Source organism: Manacus vitellinus, unplaced genomic scaffold (genome assembly GCF_001715985.3).
Source record: "Manacus vitellinus isolate BGI_N305 unplaced genomic scaffold, ASM171598v3 scaffold_33_pilon, whole genome shotgun sequence".
In the NCBI taxonomy this organism is placed as follows: Eukaryota; Metazoa; Chordata; class Aves; order Passeriformes; family Pipridae; genus Manacus; species Manacus vitellinus.
In genome coordinates this window covers 550,006-576,350 of record NW_021940478.1, presented here as the reverse complement: position 1 = coordinate 576,350, position 26,345 = coordinate 550,006, and the positions used below count along the sequence as shown (strand labels likewise).

Sequence of the window (26,345 nt, the reverse complement as noted above, 5' to 3'; positions counted from 1 at the left end):
TATCATGATTAACTGCAGTGTGCAACATGGTGACAGATTAGAAAAAAATGTTCAAATAGCATTTACAGCTCTTTAATTGAACACCATTATGAAGTTAGCTTAAGTCCTTAGATGGTAACCTGGATTATTTCCTAATGATTGTTTTGCTGATGAGAAGTAATGATGGTTTTCATTTGTTATTCTTACCAGAATTGAAAAGCTTTTTTGTAAATGATGGTGTACCTGTAAACTGCAAGCATGGAGAGACAAAGAAACCCAAAGCTCTTTCTAAGTAGAAAACAAACAAAAAAACTCCCAACTCTCTTTGTAAGTAAAAATCAAACCAAAGAACAGTTTTTGAGCCTTAAAAACTAAAACTAATCTAATCATGTCAAAGGAACTGTAAATGCGTGCTGCATTTCAGTCAATATGACTGATTACCTGTCACTTACTCAGCTCTGATTTCTTCCCACTGGGCTTTGAAACCATCTTTGTTTCAGAAACTCAGAGGCAGTGTGTATGAATTGTTAGCTCACCTCTGCCTTGGTTTTCTGAATGCTTTTGGGGCTAAGTAATTAGCCCTGTCAGTTATTTCAGCCTAAAAGCTTCAACAGCATCATTGCTCATTTATTTTTATCATCCTCTTTGATGCTTCTCAACATGAAACAAAAGATCTTGACCAGGGAATATTCATTACTACCAGCTTTCCTATATGTAAAAATATTCTGACTAGCATGCAATATATGTGACTAAAATCAGCAAAAGGAGAGCTAGTTGCAGAGTCCAGTTTTGTACTGCAGTTTGAGGAAAGTAAGGGCTTGCTCCTTTGGTACCTTTCATATCACTCATCTCTTACCAAAAAAAAAGGACCAAACTTAGAAAATGCATTTAAAAGAGATCTATACAAGTAGAAGAAAGATTTTTGTTGGCAGAGAAGTCACATGAGACAATCAACAAAATTTGACAGAACTGTTTGAGCAGCATAACCTGCTGCTGTATAAGTTTGTCAGAGCTGCTTGTTCCATCATTCCTGGAAGCTGAAGAGAACAAGGTTTTCAGGACCTTTGGGAGTAAAAAGCTATTACTCAGGCTGTTTCAATATACCTCTATAGCAAATGGAGATAGTAGCATATACAGGTAAAATGGACAATAAAAACTGAATAATGCTAAACTGTCACAGCATGTCCACAGCAAGAAGTAATGTCTTCTGGAAACAGAAAAATAAAAATCTACAAAACTGTCTTTCTGTCTGATTTCACGTACCACATGTATTGATCATTTCAAATGTCCTCTGTAGAGAGACCAAGCCTGCCTGAGTTCAATAAGTGTTTGTACAGTGCTCTCAGGCACATGGTGTGATCTTTGGTGAGTCCTACACAGGGCCAGGAGTTTCACTTGATGATCCCGATGGGTGTCTTCCAACTCAGCGTATTCTGTGATCCTACTATTTGGGGAAGGGAAGCGTGGGAAGGAGGTTTTCATGCTATATATTATATTCTCTTGAAGTTTTTCCCTGAGCTGGCAGCACTATACATTATTTGTTTTCATTTATTTTATTCTGAAAGTATGTTGTCACAGTATCTCCATTAGCAGCTTCCGTATGTTGTCAATATTACAGGAGGACAATGGCAGTGTAATTACATACTACATCTTCAGAAATCTGACTCTTGCAGAGTTGAAGACTACTTCAGAGTTTCAAATTAATCTTAATGACCTCATTTTATTGCTGCTGAATTTCTGGAAATTATGAAATGCCAAATGCCACTGAAAATAACTGATAAAAGCCTAAACAATCTGAAATGAATAATGTAGTCTTTCCTTGATTTCATCTAAGTCCCACACACTTTATAACCAGTTACAATATTTTATAGAGAAATGTTTGTTTTAATGAATCTGAGGGCTTTTCAAATAGCTAAGAATAGATCAATTAGATAAAGATGGAAAAATCATATGCTCCTGCATTTCACATTCACCAAAACTGTGGCTGTATACAGCAAATGTAAGCAATGATTTTCGTCGTCCAATATAAATGGCTGCAAAAGACATGGTCATCAGGGCTAGAATTACGTTGAGAAAAATATAAGATTCAAGTGTAGGCAAGTAGGGTCTCTTTTTCTTCTACCTTTTCTGCATAACTGGTAGAGCAGAGACCCAATAATACGCGTATTTGTATTTGTAAGTGACAATAAATAATAGGAGAATTTGTGATTGCCTCATGAATACCATGTTAAAATTTTATTCTTTACTGAATGTTTTTTATTGAAGTACAACTAAGAGATAACTGAGACTATCTTGTCATGATACTATTTTGCATCACAGTACTCCTTTCCTGCTGTTAAAACAACACTAAGAAGTAGAGTTTCTTTTAGTACATTCCCTCGCCAAAAGAGGGACAAAAGGTTTCTTTAGTATATTCCCTTGGAAAAAAAGTAGTGAAATGATAATTGCACAATCTTTAGCAGCTCTGTTAATGGGTAATACAAAGCTATACATGGCAATGTCCAAATGTGAATGCTGACACAAGCCACCTTTACTTACACGGATTCTCTCTAACACACAAAGCAAATTTTGCCTTCTGGTATACTTTGCATACTAATGGGCAGAGGGAGGAAGCAGACAAAAGAGATTTTTTCAACAGACAATTATATAGGTACCACAACACAAACTACTAGCTCACAAAAGAGTAGGTTTGCCCCTAATCCAGCAGTGCAAATGTCCTTTTTTTCCTCACCTGGAAATATTGTAAAGCTGAAAAAGCTGACACAGTGTGCATTGTAAGGAGATGACAGGCAACAGCGTCTACTGTTTAATTCAGTGACTGGATGTGAAAGTCATCTATCCTGCTGATACATAATATACAACTTCTCAGAGCCTCATTTTGTGATGTGTGACTGAACCACTGCCGGGCAGAAATCTCTCAGACATCCCCCTAATATGCCTCCCACTAGTCCCAGCTGCGTGCCCTGCTATGCTGTTGAAAAAGAGGTGTAAATTTCCTCCTACATGTTCACGTGTAGAGGAACTGATCAGGCCAGTGCTGATGTTTTCTGACGGGGTTACTCTGTGAGAGCTGCGGACCATTGACCCAGGAAAACCAAATGATGGGACTAGGTTTGTTGAGAGCCAGGATGAAGTGAATCAAACATCCTGGGCTCCAAATCAGCTCCAAGAGTTGCTGGCAGCAAAGGATGCTGCATGAAGAAAGGTGAGCTGCCTGCTCACTGTAAATACTGGCCATGGTGGTGTTCACTGGCAGCTGTGCGGAGTATCAACTCCTGTGAGAGGTGCAGCTCAGCAGGGAAGACAGACGCTTTGGGAGCAGTGAAATAAGTCAGGGCACCATGTAATAAACCTGGACTGCTACTGCTGCTGTTGCTAAAGTCAAGGCTACCTCAAACTGCTTTGGACTTTTTCTATTATCTCTTTGAACTCTGATGTCTAGCGTTTTTCAATGTAGCTTTTTCCCTGAATGAAACCATTTTCACCTCACATATTGGCAGCAATGCATATTTTAAAAGTGCGTAATTTTGGAGGGGAGGGGGAGAGTTTTAAATTTTTTATTACTGCTAGTAGTAAATAATCTGAAAATAACAGCATTCAAAGCTAAAAATTAATGTTTAGCTATAAAATTTTAGTAAGAGCACCCTCTGGTGGTACTAGTATAAACAATACTCATTAAGTCTTCCCCCAAGGAGTTTAACATATATTTATAATACTGACTTCTAAAGAAATGGGTGGAAACCCTTTTTCCACTGAATTTTTCCTTTCAACTGCTATGAAATCCATAGATATATTTGCTCCAAAAAAAAAATCAGAAGGAGGAAAATGCCTACAAACATGTACTGTCTATAGTTTAATTCAAAATAGTCATCCACACATACAAAATTAAAGATAGAAATATAGATATATATCTGAAGATATAGATATGCTAAGATCTTTAAAGTTGCATTGGATAAAATCTAGAAAGAAGGGGAAATCAATGGGTAAAACACACGTATATTTTTCTAATCCTTTGTTGTTTTGATCTCCTAATTTTAATTGAATTATTTAAGTCTTTTTATTTTACCCAGGTTCCATGACTTTAATCAGAAATACTATGTTAATTATCAAGAAATCCCAAGAATGACTGTCTTCCACTTTATCACAGGTATCTTCCATTTAAAAGTACCTGAGTCCTCTCATGTTGGTTCTGCTATTGGACGGATCAGAGCTGTGGACCCTGATTTTGGGAAAAATGCTGAAATAGAGTACAATATAGTTCCAGGAGATGGAGGAAACTTGTTTGACATCACAACAGATGAGAACACCCAGGAAGGAGTCATTAAACTGAAAAAGGTATGTGGCACCAATGGGTGGATGTGCCTATGACTCAAATGAGAAACTAGCTAAGAGAATTAAACGATAAGCAACTTTACCTCATCAGTAACACAGAGTAGTTTACCTCTGTATTAGAATGTGTGATTGTGATCATTATCTTAAAAGGCATTGGAGTTTAGCCTTTCATTTCACATAGGTGTGACTTTTCATAAATAATGTTGTGGCAAAGAAGTAATACTTATCTCCGTCTAGAAAGTATAATTTCTCTTTTATGGGAAGTTTTCCACCTAAAATCATATGAAAAATGTTGCAGAGCATGGAATGAAAGAGCTATATTTTATGCTTGAGATAATATACTTCATTATGACTTATAAGCATTTTATTTTGAGAATTTTGAGTTCGTTATTTTAATAATGAGTCCATTGTACAGTAATGTGGTGAACACAATTTTTATTCAGGGTAAAGGAGTCCCAAATTGTTGCAAATTGCTATGTGCTGCTTCCAGTCTCATAATTGTGTCCCAAATAACTGGATATCAGATATTCATGCAGGGCAACACACTGCATCTCAGCTGTTGATGTTGCTTTAGTGTACTAGAATAAGTTCAAGATTACTGAATCTATGAATTTCAAAGATGGAAAAGATATGTGTCATTCAGAATTTAGTGACTAAAACACTCAGTAGGAGAGATACCAAACCAGGAGTGTCACATTCTAACCAGTGGTTGTTTTCTGAGCCCAGGCATACATATACACCAATGATCAACTTGTTCAGTAGAAAGAAATCTGAACCACAAGCTCATTTTGAAAGGCATAGTTATATTTTATAGACAATTCATGCTTGTAGGTGTAAATTTTGTAAAATGAACACGACTATGAGTTGAGCACTTCACAAGGGTCTGGGAATGAAAGAGTTCTGGACATGTGTATTAAAATAAGCTTTAGGAGAATCGAAGCTTTAGTTCCAATAAAATTTAGAATTTAGATACTTAAATTTCCCTGGTTCTGACCATGGATCTATATTTGCATTATATTAATTCTAATAATGGAAGTCCTGGATTCAGCCTCTTGACCTGGGAAATAGTAAATTATCCGTGGGTACATTAAAGGACAAGATGATGACTTACTCTTCTGCTGGTTTTAATGACATAAAATGAAAGCCACTATACCCACAGGAAGTAATTTGTCAGAGACAAAAACTCTTTGCCCTCTTCATACCCTCTCTTCTATTCAGACTAAAAGTTTGAGTGCACTGTTTCCTCCTAATGTGAATTTTTAGATTTTGCTTCATTTAAAAAAACATTCTGATCACTTTTTTCCCTTTATGCAAGCAACTCAAAAATAGATCCATTTGGAATTGTCAAACTGAGCAGCTGCATGCCCCTCCATATGCACTGCCAGTCAGAAATGGCAGTGAGTGGGAACCATTGCAAAATGAATATTTGGTCATTAAGAGCAGGTTTTTGATAGAATTTATTTCTCCCTGGATTAGTCCTAAACCTCAGCTATGCTGCTTGGTTTTATACATAATAGAATTTTTCCATACTTATGGTTAAGTATATATGTATTTGATAGTACAGACAAAGTATTCAAATTGGCAATGCAGGTTCCAACAACATGCATATATTATTTTTTTACTGACAAAGAGCATTCACATATGAATTTTCCGGATACAATTATTTTAGGACCGTTACAGGTAAAATGCTTGGCCACTTTTGAGACTGCTATATGGGTAATTACATAGTATCTAACTGAACCACTAACTTGAAAAAAATAAAATTAACACAACCAGTTCTGTATCCAGATACTTTAGAGACAGTCATTGTATTTTGCTGCATATATTTAGTCTTTTCAGTAACAAGATATAGTATAATCTGAAAATTTAGGGCACTTTTACAACAGCAGAACGTCAGTTGATGTTGCCTAACGTAATCTAATCTATCATTAGATCTCTGTCACTGAACAGGAGGGAAAAAAGTACAATCCTAATCCCTTCTTAATCACCATCATAGTGAGCCTAGGGACAGTTACAAAATGTGAAGATCAGGAAATACCAGCTTTGTTCTATGCAGGAGTAAGGAAGATAAACATAACACACAGGTCCTCCAGTAAGGAATGCCTTTATACTGACTCTACACATTGCCTTTCACAAAACTTTTCTCAGGGAAAAGATGCCTTTCACTAAACTTTAAATGATCCAAGTGTTTACAATATTTTGGAATCGTCCACTTAAGTTCCTTGTTGGATCCCAGGCTAAACAAGAGCAATCTAGATTCTCAAACATATTCTTCACTCAGTTGTCTTTTTGTATTCTCTTCACTTGTAGTAATGTAAATGTGTTTTCATGGGTTGCAGTTTTCAGATTTTCAGAAGTACTGGACATTCACAATTTTGTAGACCACTATTAAAATGCATGCTACCTGTACTGTACAGGCCTGCAACAGGACTATTCATTTGCCTGCAGAGAAGCAATTTTACATTGCATAATGCTCAGAACACTGATTTGACCTGTGGGATTATGCAATTACTTAAGTTAGGTATTCATATAAGTCCTCATTTAAATAAAATGAAAACTGGTGAATGAGTGTGACCAACACATTCAATTATTAATTCAAATATGAATTATCAATAATAAACAGACAAAGCTACTAATAAAAAATGCTTTAAAAACTGGTTTGTACTTTATTCTGTGTCGTAGCATATTCTGACATTGTAAATACTGCAGTTATTCAGTGCTGAGCCATTTCCAAACCATTTATAAAGTTTGATTTTATTTTCCCTGAAAAATTTTTTGCAGCCAGAAAATGTCAGTTACTGCATAGACGCTTTTTTGTTTTTTGTTATGCAAAAAAATGGAGAGATTTCTATATCAAAATTGAGAAAAATGAAGCCTTTCTGGACTACATTTATTTTTGGTGGAAAATATATTTGATGATAAAAAAATTGCACAGGTTAAACTGTTCTTTTCAGCACGCTAAATGTGTTGGCAGAGGCAAAAGGCCATTCTCTGCTTCTAGGATGCTAAATGGGCACAAAAAGCTACAGCTGGACAAGTTGCAGATCTTAAATCATCTGTTTTGGTTGCTCATTTATTTTTATGGTATGATCTAATATAAGTTTCACTACTACTACTGTTGTGTTAATTACATACATCAGGAATGAAATAGTTTTTCTTATATTCTGCTACATAAATGATCCAAATGCCATTTAGCTCCACTGTGTGGTTAGTACTGTAATAGTTTCCTCTCTAAAATGAAAAAATAAAGGAAAATAGCATCCCTAAAAAGAGGAGTAAATGCTTGGCTTTAGGATAGTGCTGTATACAGTTCTCTTTAAGAGTAAGAAATATTAATATATTAGGAACAGAATTATAATTTCATACCTTGTGTAGTGCAGTTTAATACAATGCTTATTACATTCGATATTTATGTAATATCTGCCATCCTATCTGAATGCTTCAGCAAACTACGGTGAGTGTAAGCTACCAGAAGCAAGGTGAGAGAAGAGATCATCTCCATCATCTTCATAACAGAGTATAGTGGCCTCAGTTGCGTTCAGTCCTAGGCAAGTTCCAGATTTTGAAATTTTTAATCACAGGCAAAACAGTAAAGGGAAATAGGAGGGTCCAAACTTCACTGAACAGTTGGCACTATATTTATGAAACTAAGGATGAGTTTATACAATAGGTCTATCGTGCACAGAAGCTTTTGAATTAGCTCAGCATGAGCTAATCAAGAAACTGAGTAGGGTTCAAGCACTGAACTTGCTCTACTTCAAGACATCACTTTACTAATTTGTGCAGTGTGTCATTAAAACACAGTTAAAAAAAATATATATATATTTTTAGGCTTCACCTGGTACGACACTGCTCCACTATACTGCGTGAACTTCTCCACATGGCTCAGTGGAAGCTCAGGGAACATCTGCATCTTACTTTTTTGTACCTTGTGCATCACTGTTAACTGGACAGGTGAAAAAACTGTAGCCATGAAATCAGAGCATGTCATAGTACTGCATGATGAGAAAGAGTAGCTTTAGTGATGATAAATCACAGAAACTGTGGGGAAGATGAACAGAACCAGTAGCTGCAGGGAAGTATCTGGAGTGTGTACTTCCTTGTACCTTCAGAAGCAACTTTTTAAGAAACTTTTAATTGCAGTCAGCATTGGTTGCTGGCTAAACTGAGTTGTCTTGCTCATGGGACAGTGCATGTATGTAGCACTGGGGCATTGTTAAAATGTAAGAGTAGTCTGATAGCACCTGTACAACACAACAGTGAGCATAAGGCAGACTCCCGGTGTCCTTCAGTGAGAACTGCATTAGAGCTACTACTTGCTTTACTACCAAAACTGTACTGATTGCTCATCCCTCACCACCTCTTCTTTAGCCAGAGACAGGGAATTCCCTCCACAGCTGTGCGCATAGGCACTGTCTGCCTGTAATCATAACTTATAAGTTTGTGTGAGTGGGAATTGTAGTTTTCCATTTTGAGGAGGAAGAGCAGGCAATAGTAAGTCCTTCAGTACAGGCAGAAAATGGTGAGCTGTGTGCAGACGCAACCACAAAGAGCACGGCACTCAAAGGAGAATGTCAGGAGGAGCGCGGAAGAGGAGATCTTCAGTCTCTGTAGACTGCAGATAGAGCTGTTGGGTTTGTATTTTCCTAGAGCAGGGAAAGGCACCTTTGGAAACAGGTGAGGTGCTTGAAAGCAGCAAACAAAACCCCTGACACTGGTCAGCCCTTCCCCTTCTCCAGATACAGAGCACATGTATTTTGCTCACTTCCAATCAAATCTTGAAATACTCACTTCAGATTTGATCTTTGTGAATCAGAACAAACTGATGGGATAGTTCTTTTCCCACCCTTGTCATGCTTGTCATCAGAATTCATTATATCTTTCACAAATTTTTTTCTTTTTTTTTTCTTTCAGTTCTTTAATTCTCTCTCTCTTTCTATCTATCTATCCAGCTATCTATCTATCTATCATCTATCTATCTATCTAACTGTCTATCTAATCTATCTATCTATCTATCCAGTAAACAATTTCAGATACAGATGCATCTATATAGCAGCATTTCTTAACTTCTGCCCTGAATGTGGAAATCAGCAACATTTAAAAATGTTTGTTTCTAACACAGAGCTAATTTTATGCTCTCCTAGTCATACCAAATAAGTCCATTTGTGGTACTTCTAGAGTTGCAAGGTAAGGTGATTTGTCATTATGTGTTATTTGATTTGTGGATTTGTAGAATGCCTATGCTGTGCACAGATGTGTATATGCTGATAGTGCTTTACTAGGCAATTTTAAGAGCAGCTTGTAACTGCAACATAGGAAAAGGTAAATGACAACAAGTTTGGGGGGTCAAATACATCTATTCTGTCACTGGTACTTAAAATATCAATTAGAAATACTCATCCGATTATTGAATAGTTCACTGTTAATAAGACTGCCTTAATATTAGCATGAATTCTCTTTACTGTGGAAAAAAACTTTTACAAAATAAAAACTTTATTCAAAATTACCTTTTTACATGTAATTACATTATTATAATATTATTATATTATACAATATATTATATATTATATTATATACTATATTATATACAGTATATTATATATATTATGTTATGTTATATTATATATAAAATTATTCCATAGAGGGAGTAAACATTTCAATAGGCTAATTTATAAAAACAATCTATGAAGTCATTCCATTAAAATCTGATTAATTCAAAGACATTTTAACAACCTTACAGGTTTGGGTTTTTTGGTAAGATTCAATCATTCTCCTATGTTTTTACCCTTACCAGAATTCCACATTTTAAATGGAAATGGTACTGAGACCTCTCAGACATTTATTATGTAACAGCAAAGCACATGTTTGCTTTTTCTGGGGTTTTGTTTGTTTGTTCGTTTTCTTTAATGCAGCCAAAATATTGTGTGAACAATATTTTCATTCATTTCCTTGACAGATTTTAGTGGTATCTACTGAAAAAAATAAATATAATAAACTGCTTTTTAACATATTTAAAAACAAAAATCTGAACAGTTTTGCCTGAGAGCCAGGAAGAAATTCAGTTCTTCTATTTTCAGGCAGACTCTGGACATATCAGACAAATGTTAAAATTTGAGACTGTCAATGCTATCTCTAAGGTTCAACTGTTCGAATTTGGGAAGACCAGAACTGATCAATAAATTGCAGCAGGGACTCCTCATAAACACAAGATATTAAAACCATATTCTTTTGTTGCATGATATCACAGAATCACAGAATTAACTAGGCTGGAAAAGACCTCTGAGACCATCCAGTCCAACCTTTGACCCAACACCACCTTGTCTACTAGACCATGGAACTAAGTGCCACGTCCAGTCTCTTCCTAAATACCTCCAGGGATGGTGACTCCATCACCTCCCTGGGCCGCCCATTCCAATGTTTGATCACTTTCTCTGTAAAGAATTTCTTCCTAATATCCAACCTAAACCTCCTCATGCAGAGCTTAAGATCATGCCCTCTTGTCTTACTGATAGCTGCCTGGGAGAAGAGACTGATGCCCACCTGGCTACAAGCTCCTTTCGGGTAGTTGTAGAGAGTGATGAGGTCTCCCTTGAGCCTCCTCTTCTCCAGGCTAAACAACCCCAGTTCCCTCAGCTTCTCCTTATAGGACTTGTGCTCGAGTCCCTTCACCAGCCTCATTGCCCTTCTTTGGACACTTTCCAGCACCTCAGTGTCCTTCCTGAACTGAGGGGCCCAGAACTGGACACAGTACTCCAGGTGTGGCCTCACCATTGCCGAGTATAGAAGAAGAATCACTTCCCTGGACCTGTTGGTCATACTGTTCCTGATCCAGGCCAGGGTGCCATTGGCCTTCTTGGCCACCTGGGCACACTGCTGGCTCATGTTCAGCTTCCTGTCAATCAGCACACCCAGGTCCTTTTCTGTCTGGCTGCTCTCCAGCCACTCTGTCCCCAGCCTGTAACGCTGCTTGGGGTTGTTGTGGCCAAAGTGCAGGACCCGGCACTTGGTCTGGTTAAACATCATACCATTGGATTCTACCCATCTCTCCAGCTTGCCCAGGTCCTTCTGCAGAGCCCTTCTACCCTCCAGTAGATTGACACTCCCCTCCAGCTTGGTATCATCTGCAAATTTGCTAATGGTACACTCAGTGTTGTACAAAATCTTTTTCTTTTTGAAATTAAGTCCTAGGTTTACTACTTGCAATATTTCTTATCTCTCCACACATTTCAGTTGCAGTTGAGGCTCACTTAGGCTAAAGGCTAAATTCTGCTATTTTGTGGGAATCTGTCACTGATTTCTTCTTCTGATGATGGCTCGTCATTTTCAGCCTGTCTCTTCATATTTTGACTGCCATCTGTGCTTTGCATTGGCAACATATTGCTTAACCTCTAACTAAGTCATCAGACTTATAGAAGGATAGAAAGAGAGGATAAGTAGCTCTGAGGTTACAGTGGGAAAACATTATCGTTTCTTGGGATCACACTGTGTCTTTTCAAAACTATACCTTAGTGTTGCCCCATAATGCTGGTTAGTAGAGAAGTAATGTAACCACTTTATTCGCTTCCTGGGTACCTGTGCAGTGAAATATGCTGGTCTGAGCATACCAATAGACAGAATTCCTTGAAATCTTACTGCTTTCTGTTCCCCTTACATCATGAAAAGTTGCAACTAGGCACTAGCCATGCACCATGATTTGGTATTCCTGACTTGAAGAGTAATTTGTTGAGAGACAACCTGCAAGGACTGCATGAATTATGGCTCTTTCCATTAATACATCTCTCTGCAAATATACTGATGCATTACAGGAGCCAGTCTGAACAGTTTTAACGCAATTTTGGGGATATGAAAGACACATACAAGGCATTACATGGTATTACTACCTACATGAGAGCTTAGATTTCTTGCTTTCCCTGTCTTCATCATTTATCTCTAGGTTAACTCCTCATACTTGGACTTTTTCCTCTCCAGATTAGTTCTTTAAACTAATACAGATTTCTCTTCTTATTATATTTTTTGAAAATCTGTGAACAATTTATATAAATATCTGTAGAAGAGTTGGGGGAGTTTTTGGGGAAGTTTTCTAGTGTTCAGCTAATGCAAGTCAAGGTAACTCAATTCATTTTAATGGAGATACTTCAATTTACACTAGTCAGTCATCTGGCCAATTATGTCCTTTTGTGACAAGGACAGAAAATGGCAGAATTTCAATCTATCCTGGCTGTGACAAATGACTGGAAACACTGGGTAAAAAAATAACAGGCATTGAAATATTTTTTTTCATACACATGAACGTGTTCTCTTTTCCAAAAAGCATATTCTTTCCTGTTAGAAAATTTCCAACTTAACAATTATAGGCAGAAACCACTAGGTGCCAGTGTTACCCAGACATCAGGAAAAGGCTTTGTCCGAAACATTAAAAACAACAAGAAAGCCAATTCAGCTAAATAAACCCTTTAAATGAAAATAAAGTTTCTGCATCTTTTCAAGTAAATAAGACTGTATTAAGGGTTTTGAGATGATTACTTTTCTAAAACTAAAGGCACTAAATTGATATGCATTGACAGAAATCTACATCAAAACAACCTGATTGCAGGGTACATTTCCATCAAAAACTCAGATAAGTACACAAAAGCTGTCATGTCATCTTCAAGACCTCATGATTACACCTACAGTATCATAAGGCAGAGTCAAAGTCCGCATTTTGCAAAGTACATGCAGCTCAAACATATGGTGTGAATAGCAGTTCACTGTTAAGATATTTTACAGGAAAAACTTTGTTCAGATCAAGTTAGAATTCACATTCCAAACCATATTTTAAGTTTGGTTTGACCCATTGTATATATCAGAGTTTTCATTTGAGCTCATCTCCATCACTGTCATGGTCTTCTGAAAGCTTTTCCTGCTTAAAAAAATAGAAGTGTTCTATTTAAGGAGCTGGATCAGCTAGAGACAGCTGATTGCCTGTGCATAGGACTTGTAAATGCAAATCTCTGACTAACCTGCATTCAGCTCATTTGCAAGAAATGAATCTCACTCATTTAACTTCAGACATCTACAGCGTAACTGTTTACATCCATGCCAGTCATCCTGATTTTTTTGGTGTGCAGAAGCAGTCATATCCTGGCTATGATTCACCTGGAGTATTTCAGAAACCACCTTATCGTGAGATGAACTGCAAAACAAACTTAGATGATTGGTTAGCTCAGGAGAGGAATTTTACACTAAAAGTATCTTCATTTTTGTCATACTAATACAACAAAAGTAATTTTGCAGTGTTTAATTCTTAGTCAAATCTCATGTTTTGCTTTTGTTCTTCCTGCAGCCATTAGACTTCGAAACGAAAAAGGCATACACCTTTAAAGTCGAGGCCTCCAATCTCCATCTTGACCATCGATTTCACTCAGTGGGTCCATTCAAAGATACTGCCACTGTGAAGATAAATGTGTTGGACATGGATGAACCTCCAGTGTTCAGCAAACCTGTCTACACGATGGAGGTCTATGAGGACACACCTGTGGGGACCATCATAGGTGCAGTGACAGCACAAGACCTTGATGCTGGTAGCAGCTCAGTTAGGTAAGAAAGCTTTTCCTCCTTCAATAACTTTCTGACAACCCAAAGTGCTACTCACAGTGAGATGTGGTGATAAAAAGAGCTTAGTAAGAATATATGAAATATACCAAGTCTGTCACTGTAGGAGATAACTGATACTCTAAAAAATATTGGAAAGACATGCTCATTTGGGTGAATTATCTGGAAATATACATTAAGTACTGACAGCTTCTTATCATACTGATCATCGAAGTTACCATACACTGACATGACTTCAGAGATAGTGTGTTCAGACTAAGAAAGGAAAAGCAGAGTGTCTATGTGTCATGACCCACCTGTAGGAGTGTGATGTTCATTATAAGTTGTCATCAGGCTCACACTGGGCACATGTCAGGAAACTCATGGTTTTTTGTATAGTCAACTTAACTCTGGCGACCAGCCCACTGTTTTAGACTCACAGAGTGTTGGCTAACAAGCACTTAAATTCTTACAATACATTTCCACAAGAACGGGGGCTAACAAGCCCTTAATTTTGTGCAGTACACTTCAGTAAGTTCTCAACTCCCACAACAAAAGGTTTCTGCCTCAAAAGGTGCTGGCTCACAAGCCACAACACACCTCCACAATCTCCCTGTTCCGACAACGAAGTTCAGAATGGAGTATGGAGTAGAATATTATAGCCGTACTTTGCCCTGGCAAAGCAATGGAAGAAAACAAGACAGAAAAGGGTGAGAGAACAAAGAATATGACTAGTCATTATATCCCACATTGGTTGCGTATGTTGATCCAGAGCCCAGGTCAAAAATGAGAGACAAAGAGACAAAGAGGAAAAAGAGAGCGAGGGGACCCAATCCATGTCCTTTTATGGTTAACCTGATGCATGCCTCTCATGTAAAGAAGATTTTTCAGCTGTTTTGTTTGCGCGTGTGCAGGCAACCCTTCTCCAGGAAGTGAGTTGGGGCAGGACTAAGCACAAGTCTCAAAGTAGAGCAGGAAGATGGTTCAGCACAGAGTTGCCCCACCTCTGCAGGACCCTTTCCTCCGATCACACCTTTCCTGTAGCAATGCTCAAAGAGTTTGAGACAAAACACACTTAGGTCTGGGTCCTCCACAAAAGTGTCTCTGAAGTACAGTAGTGGAAAAGGAGACCGTATGTGCTATACGTGTGTGCTAAAAGGAGACCTCAGTGGGTGACAGTAAGCACTGCCCCTTTCACAAGAACCACTTACTCTCTACATCTGGCAAAGAACAAATACTCTGATAAATAATTGTCATATGTGTCTTGGCTGAGGCTGTGGGAATGTAATTGCTTACCAACATGGCTGTGTTCAGCATAAGTAAACCCTGCCTGGAAAACCTCTCATTTACTGGTATAACTTATTTTTGTGAAATAAAAGGGTGAGGGGAGCTGTTATACAAATGTAATATATTGATTTTGCTGACCTATTTGCAGACACATTAGAAAGATTAAAGTGAACCAGAGTCACGTACCAATAAGGAAGCTCCTGTGTAAGATGTAGGCAGTCATTACACATACTTCCAGTACCAATTCATGCTGGGCCTACCTGACTTCAGGAAACACTTTTATCCCTAGATAGTCATGAGGTATATTGCAGACATAATGCATGCCATCAATCTTTAAATATTAATATTTATCAAATGCGACTATGATAGAACAGGAAAATGCCACTAGTGTCTACCAGGTGCCTACATATTCATGTATATTTAATTACAAATTGAATTTGGACTTTTTTAATCCATGTTTATTAATTATGTGTATTTTGGCTCACCACTTATGTTCTCAAAATATAAAATAAATATGCTAGTTGTAATCATATGTAAAAATTTAACATATAACACTGACTGTTTAACTCCTGCTTTGTCAATTCACTGTGAATTTTTCCTTAAAACTGTTATTAATTTTGTTTGTTTCACTTTTTTTTTATAATAGCATCTTCTATTTTTTTAATATAGAAACTTATTTGTTCATGAATCTGTGACACATTGCTTCCCTGAAAAAGGATCAAAACCTTCACTAACAAAGACTGAAGTGGAAACCTTTTTCCCTGGTGGTAGCCTATGAAAATAGCCCCAGTGAAGTCAATATTCTGTTGAAAACCATACTGTCTTGCAACAAGATAGCAAGCCTTTAATCATTTAGTTGAGCAGTTTTTCATATGACAGCAGAATCATTTGGATGTATAACCACTCCTCAGTGAGGAGTGTTTTTATTTCACAAACCCTCCTAGGAGTCTCAAGTGCTTTTTACTGATTCTACATATCCAACTACACAAGAAAAATAATAGTCTCACGATGATTTATCCATATACTGTGCTCCCTGGAATATTAAGGGATCCATTTTAAAGTGTCCATGTCTACCTTTTTTTAATCCTGAAATCTCTACTTCAGTGTGCAAATGTTCGTCTACAGTTAAAAGATCAGGAATATTATAAAATACCTCTACATTTTTTGGCTCAGTGCTCTACTTGCTGATGCCTTACACTGAGAAACTACAGAAGTGCTCCCAGGGTCACCTTTATGAACCAATTAGGCTGGTTCATGCCCACAGAAAAACATGAACTAAGTCCCAGTATTACCAGTTTCTCAGACAAATGGGTTCCTACCCAGAAGTAAGCCATATATTGAATTTGGTGGACTTTGTAGGGAGAGATGTTGCTTTAAGGAGAGGAATGTGTTCCAGTAAGCTAGTTGACATGCTGAGAAGATTAAATTGGAAACCTCTACATGCAGCTCTCTTCTGACCTTGTAAGACCTCTTATTTCTATGAATTTTCGTGTTTCAATCCTGAAGTCTTCCTTGGTTTTTTTGATTCATATATTCATAACCATATGATCATAATAATTCACATGATCATAATGATTTGTAATAATATATGTGATTCTCTGTATGCAGCTTGATCTACAGCTCTTTGAAATTAATGATAAGATTCTTATTAACTTACTGGAACTCTGACAGTGCTCTGTGTTCTGGGAAACCCTACTTGTATCTAAACATAGACTAGTCCAAACAGAACAAGAAATTATATGCAGTTGTTAGTTACTGATGTATTAGTATTCAATATTCTATAAGTTTTATATCCTCTAAATGAAAAAAAAGGAAAAAAGTACATGACCATAGGTTAGAAGAATGCAAATTAATTTGAAAGAATTGCATGTGATTGCAAGTTCTTAATGTACCTTAACCAATTACACTTTGTCAGCTGTTTAAAATATAGATCATCTCATAGATGTAAAGAATAGCTCCATCGGTTTCATCCTATTTCAAAGGAGTCCAAGCAACTTCTGAGTAAATATTCTCTCTAAACAAATGTGGAAAAGCAGGTCATGTTCTTTGAAGCCACAGTCCATACAAATTACTGTGATAAAATCTGTACTGTATGCAACAGAATGCAAAATTCCAGAGAACGAGAGAGTTTAGAACAGTTCACATGAAAGGAAATGATGTTAGTTCCAGTAACTAAATCCATGTTAATCAGAAATAAACTTTAGGTCTGTTATGCTAGATGCATCAGGAAGGGGGAGGTAACAGCTAAGAATGAAGACTAGATTCAGTTGTAAGAAAAAGAAAAATATTTTACTGAAAGACATTGAAAATGGCAAGGGTTATATTATTTTTTCTCTTTTCTCCTGTTACTGGTATCAAGTTTTTGGACAAGTCAGGAATTTTAAAAGGCTTGTTTTGTAGGATGATATTTGCTAGAGATGTTGAAGTGAAAGGGCACAAAGCGCACATTCAGTAATGAACAGGAAATTAAACACAAGGAGAAAAGGGGTCACAGGTATTCAACACCTGCAAGGGTGACTGGCTTTGAAGCTTTTTTGGAACATTACCCCAGTGCACCTAATTTTCAGACTGTGTTAAATCTGGAGTTTGTATGTCTCGGAAGATCTATTCCCATTTTATCCATAGTGCTTCAAGAAATGTTCAGCATACAAGTTAAGGTGAAGCTCTACGTACTTTGTGGCCATTAAAAATCCCTGATTTTTAAAAGCACTGATCTCATATTCTTCTCAGACTTCCCTAGTTAAAACAGTTCAAAGATGTCTATGAGGAAAAAAAAAGCAGCTGTCTTGTAGTGTGTTATAATGTATGTAATTTGTAAATATGCAAGTTTTTAGCAAAGATCCTTGTAGTTCTGGTAGAAGGGGTTTTAAGACTTCCTAAAAATCACTGTTATATGTGTCCATACAGCATGAATGCTATAGACAGAGTTGTCAAAATAACAAGAAATTGCAAATGGGGGCCAACACTGAGTTACTCGCAGTACTTCCTAGAATAGTGAGCTCTGCCTAATAGTGTGTGAGAAGTTCAACTTTGCTCTGAAACCTCTGAAGCTGTCAGATATCTATGGAAATGATCTTCGGGCACAAAATATGAAAGAATTATTGTTCCTGATGTGAATCCCATATATGACTCCAATTACAATGAGTTCCATGTTCTGTGCCACAACACTACCCTTCAGATCTCTGCTTGACTCGGGAGTTTTGCCTTATGAACCGAAAGAACCAATCAAAGCAAGAAAGCTGTGGGGACTATGTATTTTCTTGACCAAGTCCAGGGTCATGAAACAGCGATATAAAAGGCCATATGCACTAGTCAATCCTGCCCTCAGTATCTTGGGGATAAGACTCTATTCCCAGCATGTGCATCCACAGGAAAAGCCTTATTTATTTTCTAAACTAGTTCACAACCTTATCTTAATGTACAAGCACAAAAAAGATGAATTACAGTTAAATACGTAAGAGTTTGAACTTTCAATCCCATAATTATTCTGACATTTTTTGTGCATATACTTTTTCAATTTGCTTTTTCTTCAAAAAAGAAAAATTCTATCCTGTGGTATCACAATCTATTTTATAGTTGTATACATACATAGAAAGTCTGGGACATCTAGTTCCAGCATCTCTTCATTTAATAACAGATTAAGCGATAACTATTTTTCTGTCTATGGTATTATGCCGAAGGAGAACAAGGTGCTTTGCCAGTTGGTTTCATGTAGATAAAAGATGGTTGAACTCAGGAATTTTGGTTCTTTTTTAGCTGCTCTGATGACTTTTACACACTTCTTGTTCTGTTACGTGCCCTCAGTTTCTGTTGCAATATTAGCTATACTCCATCCCTTGCCTTTTATGAAGTGCCTGTAACCTCCACTGTTTTTAAGACCTCTTTTCGAAATTCTGATTTATCCAGGTTGTCCAGTTCAAATCCCTGCACCAGTACCTCTCAGTTTCAGCTGCAGATGCCTTGCTATACTTTTCAGTCCTTCCACCAGCCCACTGTTTTCTTGTATCTCCTATGCTCTGTCAAATAGCAGTCTCCTATTCCATAGTCTTTCTTTCTCTCACAGCCGGTTTCTGTATTTTTCCTCCTGAACCATCTTCCATCATATTCATTGGTGTTCTGCTCTACTCTCTTCCTTTCTTCTGTGGAGGAAAGACATATCTTGTGATCTCAGTGGCTTGCTGTATTTTTTGTCTTTGTCTCAATTACTTTATCTTCTTTCTAGAACTGTAGAAACTAGGTTTGTATACAAAACTTTCTCTGAATCCGAAGGTGTATATTTGGCAGACACATCTGCTCTTTCCTCACCATCTTCTCTACTTTCAGTTCTCATTTGGCTTTGTAAACACTAAGCTACTGTATACACAACAGCATCCCTATCTACCCACCTTACAGCAAAGCTGAAATTTCTATAGGGCAGTGAACTCCTACTTCCTCTTCCTGTTCTCCTCACTTTCTGATTCTTCCTCTGTTCTCTGTTTTCTGGCTCTTAGACTTTGTCTTCATGATCTCAGGCAGTTGCATCCTCCACTCCACTGTCCTCTTCTTGTAAGTTCCCCATGTTATCCCATGAACTGCTCTGCCATTCTCTGGGTTTGAATGAGCTGTCTTTCCTTCTCAGCAACTGGGTGTTTTTAAGGGGCTGAACAGAAAGGTCACTTCTCTTTAAACACAAGGAAGAAAAAGCTTTCTCTTCTGTATATAAATTGTCCTTTAAAAGGAGCTTTTTTTCTAGCAGAGTCACAGCACAGTCTGTCTCTGCTTTATCTTTACCATGAAACAAGATGTGAATAACAAATTATTATGGTAATCCTCTTCACGGTAATTTAAATTAATACATCTTATTTCACATTTGCAATGGGTTAGATGCATGCAAGCAGGCAACTACCACAACTCAGCCGGCAAGTAGCTCAATTGTATCAATTCAAGATCTTTGGTACCTCGATTCCAGGGATCAACTTGGAGCTACTACAAGGAACCACTACAAAACGAGTGTGGATTTGTTTTAACCTTAGTCTTAAATGTATATACTTAAGGCTGAAGAGATCATACATGATTCTTCACTGGGGAAGGTAAATGTACTGTCACATTAGCCCTCTGTGATGCTGCAGCAGGTTCACTTTAAACAGTCAGAGACTTGAGTTAAAAACTCTTCTTTGTAATTTTGGGACATATGCAGACTGATCTTTTGATCTGTATGGGTTTTCTCAGGACTGACAGGAACATGAAGCAAAGGTAAGTACTTTCTGGCACAAGTTAGAAAGACTGCACTAGAGAAAAATCAGGCCTTTCCCCCAAAAAATTGGAAGGATTCATTTGACATGCATAAATTTTCCTAGATAACACCTGAACTTGAAGCATGAAATATTATTTCCTAAGTCCAGCAAGTCAAAAGCAACTGAAAACAAAGACTAAAATTGTGAGAGGCCAGTAACCTTTATTTACAGTCAGTTATTCATCAACTTACTGCAGCTTGTGAAAAACAGCAAGTGATCTTCGGTTGGCATATGCAGTCATATTACACTATAAAACATCAGTCAGGAGATTGAACTAAAATAGAACTGTAGACCCAAGAAGTTTATGGACTGCAGATTTCTGTGAGTAACCTGTTTGGGAGGGAAATGGATACTGAAAATCAAGTGTGCATTGAGATCCAAGGCAAAGAATAACTTGGCAGGGGAAGCTTTCAAATCAATTGAGAACAGCTAGGTAGCTAAAGTGAGCGGAAAGGAACAATATGGACATAATAGTTCTGAGTTTACTTCACAGCACTTTTACCACTAGTGATGTGATTTTACAAAGCCAGTTCTCATCCCAAAGGCACACACTGTAATTTTACTTTACCTCAAATAATAGTCTTTCTGATTTTTGATCAAGAAGTCTTATTCCAAATTTCACCAGCAATGGATTTCTCAAGTATTCTAGAAAGCAACTGTGAGATTAAAACAGAGTTTTAATGGCTGTAACCGTATAATTTCAATCAGTGAACCTCTCAGGGCTTGACACTAAGAGAATTATGAGGGGTCAGAACTAAAAACAATGTCTAAGAAAAACTTATGTGCTACATGTTAGTTGGTTATTCTGCACATTGGTACACAAAGTCGATCCTGAAGCCATTATATTTAAATAATGGTTGCATATAGAATTTCTTATATATTTGTTTTTTTTTTTCTTTGCTGTCAGGTTTGTAAATGAAGTTTACACAACAGGGGTTTTGAGAGTTATACAGTTTTTGGGATCTATTTGTTTGGACATTTCAGTCACATTCTGACTGTAGATACAAACAGATCTCAGATATTTCTACTTTTATTGTGTCCAGTTCTGGGCTTCTCAGTACAAGAAAGACATGAGCATACTGTGAGGAGCCCAGAAAAGGGCCAAGAAGATGATGAAGGGACTGGAGTATTTCTTCTTTGAGGAAAGGCTGAGAGAACTGGAACTGTTCAGACCACAGAAGAGAAAGCTCAGGAGGGTCTTAACAGTGCATATAAATGCACTTCATAGCACACATAAGAGCACTTCAAGGAAGGGTACCAAGCAGATGGAGCCAGCCTCCTCTCAGTGTGCCCAGGGACAGAACAATAGGCAACGGTCACAAACTAAAACTGGAGTTTTCCTCTGAACATCAGGAACAGGAAACACTTCTTTTGCTGAGAGGGTGACCAAGCACTGGCAAGGCATCCCAGGGAAGCAGTGGAGTCTGTCTCTGGAGATACTAAAAAAATATTTGGATATGGTCTGGGACAACTTGCTCTAGGTGTCTCTCCTTGATCAAGGGGTTTGAATCAGATAACTTCCAGAGTTTTCTGTCAGCCTCCACCCTTCTGTGATTCTGCACCATCCCTCTTTAGTAAACCGGAACAGAGTGTGTGGCAAATAATGGCAGAGGATCATCTGTGATGGCTAAAAAGACTGTTATCAGCATTCACTTATATATTAAGTCTACAGTTATAGTAACAGACTATATTAGGAAATAAATCCGAAAATATTGGAAAGGAAACAAAGTACAGAAATTCCACCTCAGACAGGAGGAGAGAGGAGCCAATTTTAGAGGTAAATGATGCGATGTGATGTGGCTCAGGTCAGACCATCAGCAGGCAGATAAGAGCAAGGAGGTGCCTATTCTGCAAATTTTCCTGCTACTGTAACAGTCTAATAAAGCTGTCATGATCCCAGATATAGAGGCAAAAACTAGAATGATTTATTGAACGTGCAAGTGCTATTTAAGTCTTGGAGGCTTATATGTTAATGAGGAGGAAGGGTTATTCCAAACAGGGTTCCCACAATCTATTAGCATTTCCAGTAACAGAGGTGACATAAGGGGAAAAATGGATTTACGTTTCTCTGAGATAAAGTATTTACGTTTGGGGGAATGGGATATCTGATAGCATCATGCAAAGTCTCTCTGCATCCTGCTGGGGGAGATAGGACAATGAATCTTGACTGGTCTTTTATATGATGGTTTTTTCACCAGCCTCTGTGGCCCAAGGTTTTCTGCTTATCCTAGCAGTTCCTTTCCTGTTGGTATTCAAATTTCTGACTGCAACATACTGCCCTCATGAAATCCATAAAACCTTTGAAAAGGTGACTTCATACTTACACTGATCTCTGCAGATTCTGCGTTCCTTGGTACATGCAGAGGACTGGAGAGGAGAAACAAAAGAGGAAAATGCAGCAGCTCCTGCAGCATCAGAAATGTCCTAAATAATCTCTTATTTTATAAGTGCTTCATCAAACCAGATTCAAAGCAGCACAATGAAGCCTCCAATTCCTGACTTCAGTGTTTCCTCTTGCAGATGCAGCTGATAATCCGAGTCCCAGCTGATGATCTAAGCAAGCAGTAAATCTTTTACTGTGTACCGCAGTTTTCTCTAGAGTCAGCATGATTACTTTATTTGTTTTTTCCTTTGATTGTCTCAGCATCAGCATTTTACTTCTGTTTTTTCAATGGGTAAAAATATAAAATATTTGTTCAGATTTTGATATCCAGAAGACATAGAACAGAGCTAGTATTTGTATGATGAAAAAGAAAATAATCAAATATTATTCCTATTGAATATATGCCAGTAGGCCAGCTCTCCTCCGTAGTATCTATGCTACTTATTGCCTTCACACTTTATCAGGCGAAGAATTACAGACCAGGTGTAGGAGCAGAGGCCCAGAAAGTATCTCTGTCTTATTCTGTGGTGTTTGGGTCAGATACACCCAAGTGCAAAATAGTTTAAACTTCTACTGAGGCTGACTATCTGATAGAGTCATTGCATCTGCTTTCCCCCTCTCAGCTCTCTTAAGGGTTGAGAAATCCACTCAGAATTATTTGCTCTGTCGTCTATACTCTGCCCATTTGTAGAGATACTGATAGTCATCCAGACATCCATCTCAGCATGCCCTTTCCCCACCTAAAATCAGCAAAACAGGAGCCCTGCTCTCCTCTTTACAAAATGTGAGATGTGCTCTCCATTGCCTGTGTGCCTTGGTGAGTGCAGGTTCTTCATGCTATTGGCAGGATGAAGATCGAAAGAACAGACCATGGGCAGCAGTGCAGAGGGCAAATGTATACCTTTCAAGATTAGGGTGAAATGGTGTTCGGGGTCTACAATTTGTGGTGCTGGTAGAGAAAGTACTCTACTGTTTCTCACCATAGCAGTATTGACTGCTAAGCCTGGAATGAGGGGGTTAAGTCCAATGTGACTTCTGCTGCTGTTCACAGTCCAAACAACTGAGACTTAATTAAACTATAGGACAAAGCTTCCCCTCTGCCTGTCTTGCAGTTCTGCCTGCTCAATGAGGCAGGAAAAATGATGTTGAGACTGACTAAAAACAATGCGTTTTCCAAATGACAACAGCTTTTGATAAGATACTCAGCTGGTAATGAGAAATGCAGAGCAGACAATGGAGCTGACTGGAGGGTTTGATAAGAAAATGAACAAAACCTTTAAAAGCAGAGGGAAGAGAAATCACAGGAACTTGTAGACAGGCAGAACTGGCAGTTTGGAAGGGATGATAACTGAGCTGCAGTACATTTTAATCCCTGTATTACCTAGAGTGTTTTACTAAAATTCTTATGTAAGATTTATAAGGCTTATGAAAAGTTTAACAGCTTCCCTCACTTGACTCTGACCCATCATTAGTCTGGCTGTCTGCAGCCAATGCTTCCCTGTCAATTAATTTGGTATAATGGTTGATTTTCTCCAAAGGAGCAAAGTATAATTTATTTGCACTGATACTACTCATTCCAGATCAGGTAAGCTACTGACTGCTAAAATCACTAACCCTTCAACCTCCTGATTAAAAGCACAGAAGTATGAAGCCATGTACAGAGCACTGTGAACCCAGTCAAGTACTATGCAGAAGACTCAAACTGTTATTTTTTTCATGTGGGAGACCAAATGTTGTATGAAAGGCATGAAAATTATACGGATGGAACACTGACAAGAAGTGTTCGTACTTTCTCCCAAAGTGTAACAATTCCTCAGTCCTTCTCTTAAGCATCACTACCTGATGTCCAGTATAGACAAGACTCGTTGTTGGAAGGCTAGGGTGCAGCACACAGGATATCAGTCTGAGAAATTATACTGCTGAATTCCTTTGGAAAAGGGGACAGAGACAACATCTTGTTTTGGTTTCTGTCAGAAGAATCCCAAAATTCTCTCCTTTTTAAGCCCAAATATTTTAATTAATACAAAACTCTCCTATCTAAAAGACTAGATACATTACCTCAATGAGATCTTCAAAAACCACTCAGCCTGGACATTTGCAACAACTTTACATCAGTGCTAAGTGCCTTTGAAAATACCTGAAAAATCATAAAGAAATATGGGGATTTGATTTAAAGGCTGAAACAAAAATAATTGTAAAACTGACAGAAACATTTTAATATGTTAGTAAATTGGAGTCTGTATTTATTTTTAGGGGTGGAAAGTGTGATGTCATATAAAGACAATTCTGCCACTAATCCACACCACATCCATCACCACACAGGCACCTCTAGTTTTTGATATCTTGGAACAAAGCAGTGCCACTAAGACCTTTCTACCTATGCTCACCTTGTTGGTTTTGTGTTATTATATGACAACATTGAGACATTAATTTCTTAGCATCACACTTGAGACAGTTTTCGATATCAGTTCGGCAAGTGCAACTGACCAGTGACTCAATGTGTGAAACAGCCTAGGTTAGAAAGCAGCTGAAACCAAACTACTTTACAAACTGACCCTTTCCATTTGAAAAAGAAATCACGTTTAGGAGAACTACAAGACTAGAACTGATTGGAAACAGGAAGGGAGGTCAGGATAGGGGATAATCATTTAACCCGGAACAGCAGCAGAGGTCCTTCTATGACTGTGTCTATCTGGGTCACTTGAGAGAAATGTCATATTAAGGTTTAATGGCAATAGTTAGATAACAGTGAATGGAGGTGCTGGTTACTTTTCACAGTTCAGCTAGAGCTGATTTTTTGTCTGTTGAGCTTTTTTGTTTGTTTGCTTGTTTATGTTTTTTTTCCTCCATTTCTAGTATCCCCCTTAAAAAACCAAAAAAGTATTTGATATTATTATGTATTGGCATGGGTAGGCTTATTCTGAGATCCAGCTGGTATCCAAGGGATTATCAAAAGGATACGATCTGACAACAAACCAGTGAAAGTTTCCTTCTGTTTGACCTCTAACACCTCAGCAGTGTTCTGAAGATATTCAGCAAAGGTACAGAAAGTTTCTGCTCCCATTAAGGGAGATGGCTTAATAAATTATTTAAAACATATAAACGAACAAACAAAAAAAAGGCAACCTGGCAGAACAGCATCTGTCACTTAGGAACATTACCATGTCCTTTACATTTTTTGGTTAACAACAGAAAATTTTACAACAAAACTTCAAATGTTATTTTGCTATTGTTAGGATTAGATTTTCTAATAACTCTTAGTATGAATTTATTAGATGATGTTTTTATGTGATAATTGGCAAAATTTGATCACATTTACTTCCTCCAAGAAGAATATCCCAGTATTAAACCCAGGGTATTAAAACTGGAAGTTCTGCACAAGGGAGGTCCTATTTATTTTCATTGTATTAAGAATTTTTTTTTAGAATATTTTTATATTAACAGAATTTATTCAATAACAAGTACTTTTATTTTTTTTAAATCTAAAGTATTTCATATATTTTGTGAATAATACTGTGTAT

General features: G+C 37.5%; 1 protein-coding gene across 1 annotated transcript in view; it reads left to right on the top strand.

Moving 5' to 3' along the window:
• CDH12 (cadherin 12) overlaps window positions 1–26,345 on the top strand; it is a 211,948-nt gene that overhangs the window by 157,896 nt on the left and 27,707 nt on the right. The window contains exons 6-7 of the mRNA XM_008921079.3: window positions 4,127–4,314; window positions 13,634–13,887. Of these exons, the coding sequence (XP_008919327.1) occupies window positions 4,127–4,314; window positions 13,634–13,887 (442 nt within the window). The remainder of the gene's footprint in view (window positions 1–4,126; window positions 4,315–13,633; window positions 13,888–26,345) is intronic.